The sequence below is a fragment of the Balaenoptera borealis genome, assembly GCF_965194805.1.
Source record: "Balaenoptera borealis genome assembly, chromosome: 2".
NCBI lineage: Eukaryota > Metazoa > Chordata > Mammalia > Artiodactyla > Balaenopteridae > Balaenoptera > Balaenoptera borealis.
The window spans coordinates 85,225,759-85,238,437 of NC_138867.1; the positions used below are offsets into that span (position 1 = coordinate 85,225,759).

Genomic DNA, 12,679 nt, shown 5'->3' on the forward strand with positions numbered 1-12,679 from the left:
TCTGTCATGTGAGAAATTTGGTAAAGATCAGCATTTTTTTAAGAAAAATGGCCTCCCAAATGGATAGTTCATAGAAAAAGTAATGCCAATGAACTCTTAAATACATGAAAGTATGCTCAAAATTTTACACCCATAATAAAATAAATGTAAATCAAGTCTAAAAGATAATGACATTGAATTACTTTTTGAATTAGCAAGATCAAAAAGATTGAGGTAGTTGGAAAACAAGTACAAGCCCAGACGTTGTTAGCAACATTTCTTCTTAGCAGTATAACTTAGCAATATATCAGGATTAAAAGTGCACGTTCACTCATAAACAATCATGGAAATGCAAAGTAAGAACACAATGAGGTACTTGTTTTATATTCATTAGAGTGGCAAATATTAGGAAGTCTGACAATACCAAATATAGATAATTGTAGATCAGTAGAAACTCTTATACATTTCTGGAGAGACTGGAAATTATTAAAACAGTTTTTAAAAGATTTTGGCATTATTTTGTAAGTTGAATGTGAGCATATTCTATCACCTAGCAATTCTACTTCTAGTATATGCCTTAGAAACACTCCTGCACGCATGTGCCACGGGGATATTTAAAAGAAAGTTCAAAGCAACGTTGCTCTACTAGCTAAAGCTTAGAAAACAACCTAAATATATATTGATAGGCAAATGAATGAATTATGGGCTATTTATACAGAGGAAAATTCTATAGTATTAAGAAAGTAGTTACATGCAGCAATATGGTTGAATCTTAGAAACACTGTTCTTAGTGTTCATTGTATTTTTACGCTATTCAAGTTATAATTACAGCAGAAAATAATATAGTGTCAACTATGTAATGTGTTGTTAAATATTTGTAGATTAAAAAAACTTTTGGAAATATCAGTGATGGAAATAGATGGTAGAAAGGGTTATTTTATAAAAATGAGAATAATTTAGTTTTTACATTGATAGACTTCTTTTATTTTCAGATTGGCAGTAGAAGTAGTGTTTATTCCCCAGAAAGCAATGTACGAAAAACAGGCTCATATATATATGAAGAGTTTATGCCCACAGATGGTACTGATGTTAAGGTAGGATTGATTAAAGTATATTTTTATTTTGTAGTTTGAGTTTACCAGTGATCTCAGAAAAAGAGATTACCCTTTAGTTAGCTATATCTAACCTCTATTCTGAATCTCTTTCTTTTTAACTAGGGATTCTTAATCTGTTTTGTATTATGAATGCCATTGGCAGTCTGAAGCCTATGGACCCTTTATATAGGATAATGTTCTTAAATGCTTGAAATAAACCACACAGGATTACCAAGGAGACAAATTTTATTGAAATAAAGTTATCAGAATATTTAAAAACCAACCCAAAATATAGTGGGTAAGGGTCTAATAGCCACCACAATGTTTCCAGGCATTGATCAGTGTAAATGATATTTTGAGAACTTTGACAACTATAATGTGATTAAAAAAAAAATAGGTGTGATTTCTGTTGGTGACAAATAAGGTCTTAACTGCTTTACCTTCAACCAGTCTGTGTCTAGAGAGTTCTTTCTTAGGTGTAAACCTGATCATGAACTTCTTTTTAAAAATTCTCTTGTGGATCCTCATTGACCACAGGGTGATAATCAGATTTATAAGGCTGGCATAGATACTTCACAGTCTGCCCTCTGTCCTACAAACCTTATTTCTTACATTATAAACCATACCAAATAACGTACTGTTACCTGAATACATCATGCTGTTTTGTTTCTCTGCCCTTTGTCTGTGTTTATTACCTTTGCTTAGAGTGCGTTTCCCTCTCTTGTCTGCTTTTGAATTCATGCTGTCCCTCATCCCCCACCCCCTTTTAAATCTTTATTTTGGCAGTTACTTCCTTCTGTAATTTTTTTATTTATTTGTACCTCTACTTTGTTAAACTAAAACAATTTGAGAAGTATCACATCATGTGCATTCTAGTATTCCCTCATAATGTTCAGTATAATTATTTTTTATAGAGAACAGAACCTCACTTTACCAATTTTTGCTGTATAATTAATTATTTAGAACCTTTTCCAGTGTATTGAAAATTTTCACATGTAAAATAGAAAGATGTGTGAAAAAATAGTCTGGACACTGAGGTATTTTTTATTTATTATTTTTTATTTGAATTTGTTGTCTGCTGTTTTTATATATATATATTTTTTTTTTTTAAGTAAAATATGTATTTTAATATTTCTGAAAGGTTTATACAGTAGGTCCAGATTATGCCCATGCTGAAGCTCGAAAATCTCCTGCACTTGATGGCAAGGTGGAGCGAGATAGCGAAGGAAAAGAAGTAAGATACCCTGTTATTCTCAATGCACGAGAGAAATTAATTGCTTGGAAAGTCTGCCTTGCATTTAAGGTAAGATGTTATGCAGGCCATATAGACCCTTGTAAAAATTCTAATTTTTTTTTTTTTGAGTAAATGAGATGTTATTTGGGCTTATAACAGGAGAGATCAGCAGAGAAAATAAAGTGGTATATCTGAATGGTTTATGTACTTTTCAAGGGATTCTTGTAGTGCCATTAATATTAAAAATATATAATAAATGAAGACCTTTGTTTCTCTTTATTCTTTCTGTATTATATAGAAGGAAACCTTGTCAATTTATTCAGAAACTACAATTACAGAGGAAAACTTAACTGAAACAGTAGAATTACAGGAGTATTATTTAACATACCCCTATAACCAAAACTGGTTATAAGTATCTATTCAGAGTTGATAAATGATTTTTTTAAATAAAAAATATCATCAGTCTTCTAGCCTTTGCAATTGATCCTTTAGCCTATTATATATAGTAAAATATGTTCATGAAAGCTATACAAATACACTTCTTAAAGAAAACTTTTTACTTATGACATTTGACTAGTTCTCTCAGTCTGTATTATTAGACTTTGCCTGTACTGTACAGTAAAGATTTAAATAGAGTAGTTCAACTTGCATCTAATAAAGGATAAACTTTACCTTGTTGAAGCCTTGCCTTGGACATGTAACTTAAAGACTAGTGTATATTACTGGTTATTAAATAATAAATAAGTTCTTTGTGTTTTAATAATTTGAAGTCTCTCATGGAAGGAATCTTAGCCTGAAATATGTTTTAATAGCTTTCTTTGAATTGTTTTAATTTTGTAATACCAGGATCCCAAAAGCCTTGACTTAAAATCACATTATACTAATATGTGATATATGAATATAAAATGTAGAAGATCAGAAAATTCCTGGAGCCCAAGCAGGAAATTCATACCTTTCAACTGTTTTCTCCCAAATAAAGTAAATTTATTTCAGGTGCTCACACCTGATGAGCACCTGCGGTTGTGGTTATCAGGGTTTAAAAGATTCATAGGGGTAATGGGACATTTTCTCTGGGATATGTCTTCAAAACTTTCTCCTGTTTAGTTTTTTTTTTTTTTTGGATTAAAATGATATAATTTCTACTAGCACAGAATTTATCGAAGCCTTTAAAAATTTTTACTTTTGTTTTTTAATAAAACGTTAATTGAAGAACTTCTTGATTTCTTGGCCTCTCTAATCCCGTAAGCATTATTGTTCTACATCTACTTCATAGGAAGAACTTAAATAATCATATGACATGTATATTTTCAGAGTATTCAAGTTACAGATAAGTAGTTTCTTTGTTTTTACTTACTATGAAGTAAACTGATAAACAGTAATGTACTTTTAGGCAGTTATAAAATTTGATGTGTTCTAATAAGACTGGAAAACTGTAAGTCATAATTCAAATGGAACTTTAAAGTTTATAATTTATTTTAAATAGCAAACAGTTTGTGGCTTTGATTTGTTACGGGCCAATGGACAGTCCTATGTCTGTGATGTCAATGGCTTCAGTTTTGTGAAAAATTCCATGAAGTATTATGATGATTGTGCAAAAATACTTGGGTAAGATTTTCTTCTTTATATTTCTTCCTCTTTACTTTTGTTACAGCTAATGCATACTAGTTATTCAGAAACCAAATAATGGTAAACGTCAAGTGATCAGGGTTTTGTAAACACTGCAGAGTAAAAATCAGTGTTCATAAAATGACATCCCCAAAGACCATGCCAAATCCTGAATTACACTTTGGGTTATGAAAGACAAATCAATATATGACCAGTATAGATAAAGGCTTAAAGGTATTTAACTTCATAGATTTAGAAATGCTGTAACAGTGATTTTTAGTGATTATTACAGTGGTTATTCATCAAAATGGCTAATTTATTTGATTATTTAGTTTCTCAAGTTTTTGATATGTAATTATAGTACTTAATGGTACAAAATTAACCAGAATAAGTAACCAGAATAAAATAGAAATATTTGGAATTTAGAATTCTTTTGAATGATTCTGCTTTCTACACGCATATGTTACTTTAAAATCTCAGATTATGAAGTGAATATAAAAGAAATTATTGCATATAAAAATGCCATTTTTATATTCTTTGACTTATTTTCTTGTATCCTGATTTAGACGACTTGAAAGACAAGAACTATTTTTAAACCATTTCAAAGTATATTTGACAAAGCTGTAAAAATCTTACACTTTAAAATGTATTTTAATAATTGGGGTCAGCTGTTATAGTATATTTCAAAGGTTTGTGAACTTACCCTTAAAGTGAAATTTGGGGGAGCTTACTAAATTTTAGCATGAATAAATGCTAAATTTAAACAAAACAAAAAATGTCTTGTAATTACTTAAACGTGTTTTCATTATTAACCTTATTAGCAAAGAGTAATAAGAAATTTGTTAAACATGAGCAATAGTGTTTAAAATAGCTTTGCAGGTGATAAATAAAAACTGAAAGAAATGATCAATGGCCACACAGAAGAGATAATCTTGGATTTCAGAATCTTTGTAAGTAGATACGCAGTTACAGTGATTTACTTGAATCCTATGTAATTTATATTTTTAAAATGAGAGTAAATAAGTAAAGCCAAATTCATGACATCCTGTTAGTGTGTTCTATACAACAGTTTAGCACTGCTGATCTAATTTTTCTTCATCAGGATTGATTTTTTAGGTTACTTTTTATGTGCTGTATTCACATAATCACTAGATAGTTTGACTTTAACTCCTATAATACTCAGTTATTTGTCATTAAATACCCAGGTTTGTCTTAAAATGAACTAGTTTAATTTTTCTTTTCTTTTTGTCTTGAAGGAATATTGTAATGCGAGAGCTTGCTCCACAGTTTCATATCCCCTGGTCGATACCCTTAGAAGCTGAAGATATCCCGATTGTACCAACTACATCTGGAACTATGTAAGTTTAAGTATTTTCATTTAGAAACTCCTTGGGTTTTCCCCATTGGTTTGTGCTATTACAGTGAAGATTACATTTCTGAATAATTATTAGACACTCTACTGTGTATGTTTTCATATGATTGACTTTGCAGATGGAGAAATAGATTATATGCTTTTACATGAGGCTATTTAGACTAAAGATCTTTTCTGTTGTTACAAATAAAATCCTGAAAAATGCTTAGATAATTAGGGAACTATTGAATTAAGCCATAAGAATAAAGGAGGTGCCAGCAGATGTGTTCCCTAAAGGTTCGTGGTCAGTGGTCATACAACTTTGGTGCTCTCAGCATATAAAGGAAAAATATACAGTTATATCTTGAAGTAAATTAATTAGACCAACATTGCCAAAGTGTTTCATAAATTCTAGTGAAAGTTACTGCTTGAAATTCACCTGTCACTCAAGTGAGTTGACCAAATGCTTCATATTCCCAGCTTAGAGCTTTATGTTAGCGTATTAAATATTCTTAGGAGTCCTGATTGGGGCGGAGAGGAGGACAAAAATACTTAATTTTGTTTTTAAACCAATATTTCCAAACTTATTTAACACAAAACATGTTTTTGGGTAACTTATTCTATAGAGTTGTGTTCTGTGTCTCACAGTTTGGCAAATGTTAAATTATACCCTACCATTCTTGCTAAGACAGTTTTATCTTCCAGTAACTTGAGTTTGAAATATTTTTCTTCTTACATGCGCAAAATAAATATAGCAGCTTTATTTTGTTTGATTTAATGAAATATCAGTCTATAGTGATCTATGCTACAGGGCAGATAATTAAGGAAGTTACGGGATTACAGTCCATTTACTTTTTTTTTTTTTAATATTTATTTTATTTATTTATTTATTTTAACATCTTTATTGGAGTATAATTGCTTTGCTATGGTGTGTTAGTTTCTGCTTTATAACAAAGTGAATCAACTATACATATGCATATATCCCCATATCTCTTCCCTCTTGCGTCTCCCTCCCTCCCACCCTCTCTACCCCACCCCTCTAGGTGGTCACAAAGCACCGAGCTGATCTCCCTGTGCTATGCGGCTGCTTCCCACTAGCTATCGATTTTACATTTGGTAGTGTATATATGTCCATGCCACTCTCTCACTTTGTCCCAGCTTACCCTTCCCCCTCCCTGTGTCCTCAAGTCCATTCTCTAGTAGGTCTGCGTTTTTATTCCCGTCCTGCCCCTAGGTTCTTCATAACCATTTTTTTTCTTAGATTTCATGTATATGTGTTAGCATACGGTATTTGTTTTTCTGTTTCTGACTTACTTCACTCTGTATGACAGACTCTAGGTCCATCCACCTCACTACAAATAACTCAATTTCATTTCCTTTTATGCCTGAGTAATATTCCATTGTATATATGTGCCACATCTTCTTTATCCATTCATCTGTCGATGGACACATAGGTTGCTTCCATGTCCTGGCTATTGTAAATAGAGCTGCAGTGAACATTGTGGTACATGACCCTTTTTGAATTATGGTTTTCTCAGGGTATATGCCCAGTAGTGGGATTGCTGGGTCGTATGGTAGTTCTATTTTTAGTTTTTTAAGGAACCTCCATACTATTCTCCATAGTGGGTATATCAATTTACATTCCAACCAACAGTGCAAGAGGGTTCCCTTTTCTCCATACTGTCTGCAGCATTTATTGTTTGTAGATATTTTGATAATGGCCATTCTGACCGGTGTGAGGTGATACCTCATTATAGTTTTGATTTGCATTTTTCTAATGATTACTGATGTTGAGCATCCATTCATGTGTTTGTTGGCAATCTGTATATCTTTTTTGGAGAAATGTCTGTTTAGGTCTTATGCCCATCTTTGGATTAGGTTGTTTGTTTTTTTGATATTGAGCTGCATGAGCTGCTTATAAATTTTGGAGATTAATCCTTTGTCAGTTGCTTCATTTGCAAATATTTTCTCCCATTCTGAGGGTTGTCTTTTCATCTTGTTTATGGTTTCCTTTGCTGTGCAAAAGCTTTTAAGTTTCATTAGATACCATTTGTTTATTTTTGTTTTTATTTCCATTTATGTAGAAGGTGGGTCAATAAGGATCTTGCTGTGATTTATGTCATAGAGTGCTCTGCCTATGTTTTCCTCTAAGAGTTTTATAGTGTCTGGCCTTACATTTAGGTCGTTAATCCATTTTGAGTTTATTTTTGTGTATGGTGTTAGGGAGTGTTCTAATTTGATTCTTCTACATGTAGCTGTCCAGTTTTCCCAGCTCCACTTATTGAAGAGGTTGTCTTTTCTCCATTGTATATTCTTGCCTCCTTTATCAAAAATAAGGTGACCATATGTGCGTGGGTTTATCTCTGAGCTTTCTGTCCTGTTCCATTGATCTATATTTCTGTTTTTGTGCAAGTACCACACTGTGTTGATTAATGTAGCTTTGTAGTATAGTCTGAAGTCAGGGAGCCTGATTCCTCTAGCTCCACTTTTCTTTCTCAAGACTGCTTTGGCTATTTGGGGTCTTCTGTGTTTCCATACAAATTGTGAAATTTTTTGTTCTAGTTCTGTGAAAAATGCCATTGGTAATTTGATAGGGATTGCATTGAATCTGTAGATTGCTTTGGGTAGTATAGTCATTTTCACAATGTTGATTCTTCCAATCCAAGAACATGGTATATCTCTCGATCTGTTTGGATCATCTTTAATTTCTTTCATCAGTGTCTTATAATTTTCTGCATACAGGTCTTTTGTCTCCTTAGGTAGGTTTATTCCTAGGTATTTTATTCTTTTTGTTACACTGGTAAATGGGAGTGTTTCCTTAATTTCTCTTTCAGATTTTTCATCATAAGTGTATAGGAATGCAAGAGATTTCTGCGCATTTATTTTGTGTCCTGCTACTCTACCAAATTCATTGACTAGCTCTAGTAGTTTTCTGGTAGCATCTTTAGGATTCTCTATGTATAGTATGTCATCTGCAAACTGTGACAGCTTTACTTCTTCTTTTCCGATCTGGATTCCTTTTATTTCTTTTTCTTCTCTGATTGCTGTGGCTAAAACTTCCAGAACGATGTTGAATAATAGTGGTGAGAGTGGGCAACCGTGTCTTGTTCCTGATCTTAGTGGAAATGGTTTCAGTTTTTCACCATTGAGGACGGTGTTGGCTGCGGGTTTGTCATATATGGCCTTGATTATGTTGAGGTAAGTTCCCTCTGTGCCTACTTTCTGGAGGTTTTTTATCATAAATGGGTGTTGAATTTTGTCGAAAGCTTTTTCTGCATCTATTGTGATGATCATATGGTTTTTATTCTTCCGTTTGTTAATATGGTGTATCGCATTGATTGATTTGCATGTATTGAAGAATCCTTGCATTCCTGGGATAAACCCCACTTGATCATAGTGTACGATCCTTTTAATATGCTGTTGGATTCTGTTTGCTAGTATTTTGTTGAGGATTTCTGCATGTATATTCATCAGTGATATTGGCCTGTAGTTTTCTTTCTTTGTGACACCTTTGGTTTGGTATCAGGGTGATGGTGGCCTCGTAGAATGAGTTTGGGAGTGTTCCTCCCTCTGCTATATTTTGGAAGAGTTTGAGAAGGATAGGGGTTAGCTCTCCTCTAAGTGTTTGATAAAATTCACCTGTGAAGCCATCTGGTCCTGGGCTTTTGTTTGTTGGAAGACTTTTAATTACAGTCTCAATTTCAGTGCTTGTGATTGGTCTGTTTATATTTTCTGTTTCTTTCTGGTTTAGTCTTGGAAGGCTGTACTTTTCTAAGAATTTGTCCGTTTCTTTGTGGTTGTCCATTTTATTGGCATATAGGTGCTTGTAGTAATCTCTCATGATCCTTTGTATTTCTGCAGTGTCAGTGGTTACTTCTCCTTTTTCATTTCTAATTCTATTGATTTGAGTCTTCTCCCTTTTTTCTTTTTCTTTTTTTTTTTTTTTTTTAAAGATTTATTTATTTAATTGATTGATTGGTTGCTATGTTGGGTCTTCGTTTCTGTGCTAGGGCTTTCTCTAGTTGCGGCAAGCGGGGGCTACTCTTCATCGCGGTGCGCGGGCCTCTCAGTATCGCGGCCTCTCTTGTTGCGGAGCACAGGCTCCAGACGCGCAGGCTCAGTAGTTGTGGCTCACGGGCCCAGTCGCTCCGAGGCATGTGGGATCTTCCCAGACCAGGGCTCGAACCCGTGTCCTCTGCATTCGCAGGCAGATTCTCAACCACTGCACCACCAGGGAAGCCCTCCCTTTTTTCTTGATGAGTCTGGCTAACGGTTTATCAATTTTGTTTATCTTCTCAAAGAACGAGCTTTTTGTTTTATTGATCTTTGCTATTGTTTCCTTCATATCTTTTTTATTTATTTCTGATCTGATCTTTATGATTTCTTTCCTTCTGCCAACTTTGGGGTTTTTTTGTTCTTCTTCCTCTAATTGCTTTAGGTGTAAGGTTAGGTTGTTTGTTTGAGATGTTTCTTGTTTCTTAAGGTAAGATTGTATTGCTATAAACTTCCCTCTTAGAACTGCTTTTGCTGCATTCCATAGGTTTTGGGTCGTCGTGTTTTCATTGCCATTTGTTTCTAGGTGTTTTTTGATTTCCTCTTTGATTTCTTCAGTGAACTCTTGGTTATTAAGTAGTGTATTGTTTAGCCTCCATATGTTTGTATTTTTACAGATTTTTTTCCTGTAATTGATATCTAGTCTCATAGCTTTGTGGTCGGAAAAGATACTTGATACGATTTCAATTTTCTTAAATTTACCAAGGCTTGATTGGTGACCCAAGATATGATCTATCCTGGAGAATGTTCCATGAGCACTTGAGAAGAAAGTGTATTCTGTTGTTTTTGTTTGGAATGTCCTATAAATATCAATTAAGTCCATCTTGTTTAATGTATCATTTAAAGCTTGTGTTTCCTTATTTATTTTCATTTTGGAAGATCTGTCCATTGATGAAAGTGGGGTGTTAAAGTCCCCTGTTATGATTGTGTTACTGGCGATTTCCCCTTTTATGGCTGTTAGCATTTGCCTTATGTATTGAGGTTGCTCCTATGTTGGGTGCATAAATGTTTACAATTGTTATATCTTTTTCTTTGATTGATCCCTTGATCGTTATGTAGTGCCCTTCTTTGTCTCTTGTAATAGTCTTTATTTTAAAGTCTATTTTGTCTGATATGAGCATTGCTACTCTAGCTTTCTTTTGATTTCCATTTGCATGGAATACCTTTTTCCATCCCCTCACTTTCAGTCTGTATGTGTCCCTAGGTCTGAAGTGGGTCTCTTGTAGACAGCATATGTACGGGTCTTGTTTTTGTATCCATTCAGCCAGTCTGTGTCTTTTGGTGGGAGCATTTAATCCATTTACATTTAAGGTAATTATCAATATGCATGTTTCTATTACCATTTTCTTAATTGTTTGGGGTTTGTTATTGTAGGTCTTTTCCTTCTCTTGTGTTTCCTGCATAGACAAGTTCCTTTAGCATTTGTTGTAGAGCTGGTTTGGTGGTGCTGCATTCTCTTAGCTTTTGCTTGTCTGTAAAAGTTTTAATTTCTCCATCAAATCTGAATGAGATCCTTGCTGGGTAGAGTAATCTTGATTGTAGGCTTTCTCCTTTCATCACTTTAAATATGTCCTGCCACCTCCTTCTGGCTTGCAGAGTTTCTGCTGAAAGATCAGCTCTAACCTTATGGGGATTCCCTTGTGTGTTATTTGTTGTTTTTCCCTTGCTGCTTTTAATATTTTTTCTTTGTATTTTATTTTTGATAGTTTGATTAATATGTGTCTTGGCGTGTTTCTCCTTGGATTTATCCTGTATGGGACTCTGCGCTTCCTGGACTTGATTAACTATTTCCTTTCTCATATTGGGGAAGTTTTCAACTATAATCTCTTCACATATTTTCTCAGTCCCTTTCTTTTTCTCTTCTTCTTCTGGGATCCCTATAATTCGCATGTTGGTGCATTTAATGTTGTTCCAGAGGTCTCTGAGACTGTCCTCAATTCTTCTCATTCTTTTTTCTTTCTTCTGCTCTGCAGTAGTTATTTCCACTATTTTATCTTCCAGGTCACTTACCCGTTTTTCTGCTGCAGTTATTCTGCTATTGATTACTTCTAGAGAATTTTTAATTTCATTTATTGTGTTTTTCATCATTGTTTGTTTGCTTTTTAGGTCTTCTAGGTCCTTGTTAAACATTTCTTGTATTTTCTCCATTCTGTATCCAGGATTTTGGACCATCTTTACTATGCTTACTCTGAATTCTTTTTCAGGTAGACTGCCTATTTACTCCTCATTTGTTTGGTCTGGTGGGTTTTTACCTTGCTCCTTCCATCTGCTGTGTGTTTCTCTGTCTTCTCATTTTGCTTCACTTACTGTGTTTGGGGTCTCCTTTTCTCAGGCTGCAGGTTCGTAGTTCCCGTTTTTTTTGGTGTCTGCCTCCAGTGGCTAAGGTAGGTTCAGTGGGTTGTGTAGGCTTCCTGGTGGAGGGGACTAGTGCCTATGTTCTGGTGGATGAGGCTGGATCTTGTCTTTCTGGTGGGCAGGTCTGTGTCCGGTGGTGTGTTTTTGGGTGTCTGTTACCTATTATGAGTTTAGGCAGCCTTTCTGCTAGTGGGTGGGGTTGTGTTCCTGTCTTGCTAGTTGTTTGGCATAGGGTGTCCAGCACTGTAGTTTGCTGGTCATTGAATGGAGCTGGGTCTTGGCGTTGAGTTGGAGATCTCTGGGAGATTTTTGCCGTTTGACATTACGTGGACCTGGGAGGTCCCTGATGGACCAATGTCCTGAACTCCGCTCTCCCACCTCAGAGGCACAGTCCTGACACGCGGCCGGAGCACCAAAATCATGTCATCCACACAGCTCTGAATAAAAGGGGGAAAAATAAATAAATAAAATAAAATAGTTATTAAAATAAAAAATAATTATTAAAAATAAAAAAAATTTAAATAATAGAAAAAAGAAAGAAGAGAGCAAGGAAACCATAAAACAAATCCACTAATGATAAGAAGTGCTAAAAAGTATATTAAAAAAAAATGGGCAGACAGAATCCTAGGACAAATGGTAAAAACAAAGCTATACAGACAGAATTACACACAGAAGCATACACAGTCACAAAAAGAGAAAAGGAAATATATATATATATATCGGTGCTCCCAAAGTCCACTGCCTCAATTTGGGATGATTCGTTGTCTCTTCAGGTATTCCAGAGATGCAGCGTACATCAAGTTGATTGTGGAGATTTAATCTGCTGCTCCTGAGGCTGCCGGGAGAGATTTCCCTTTCTCTTCTTTGTTCGCACAGCTCCTGGGGTTCAGCTTTGGATTTGGCCCCTCCTCTGCATCGCCTGAGGGTGTCTGTTCTTCGCTCAGACAGGACGGGGTTAAAGGAGCAGCTGATTAGGGGGCTCTGGCTCACTCAGGCTGGGGGGGGGGA

The 12,679-nt window shown here is 34.7% G+C and overlaps 1 protein-coding gene across 19 annotated transcripts in view; it reads left to right on the forward strand.

Annotated features, from left to right (window-relative positions):
• Nucleotides 1-12,679, forward strand: part of PPIP5K2 (diphosphoinositol pentakisphosphate kinase 2) — an 81,209-nt gene that overhangs the window by 16,953 nt on the left and 51,577 nt on the right. For all 19 annotated transcript variants that reach the window (XM_082375250.1, XM_082375241.1, XM_082375246.1 and 16 more), the window contains 4 exons: nucleotides 972-1,073; nucleotides 2,215-2,376; nucleotides 3,791-3,912; nucleotides 5,169-5,270. In XM_082375250.1, coding sequence (XP_082231376.1) covers nucleotides 972-1,073; nucleotides 2,215-2,376; nucleotides 3,791-3,912; nucleotides 5,169-5,270 — 488 coding nt within the window. The remainder of the gene's footprint in view (nucleotides 1-971; nucleotides 1,074-2,214; nucleotides 2,377-3,790; nucleotides 3,913-5,168; nucleotides 5,271-12,679) is intronic.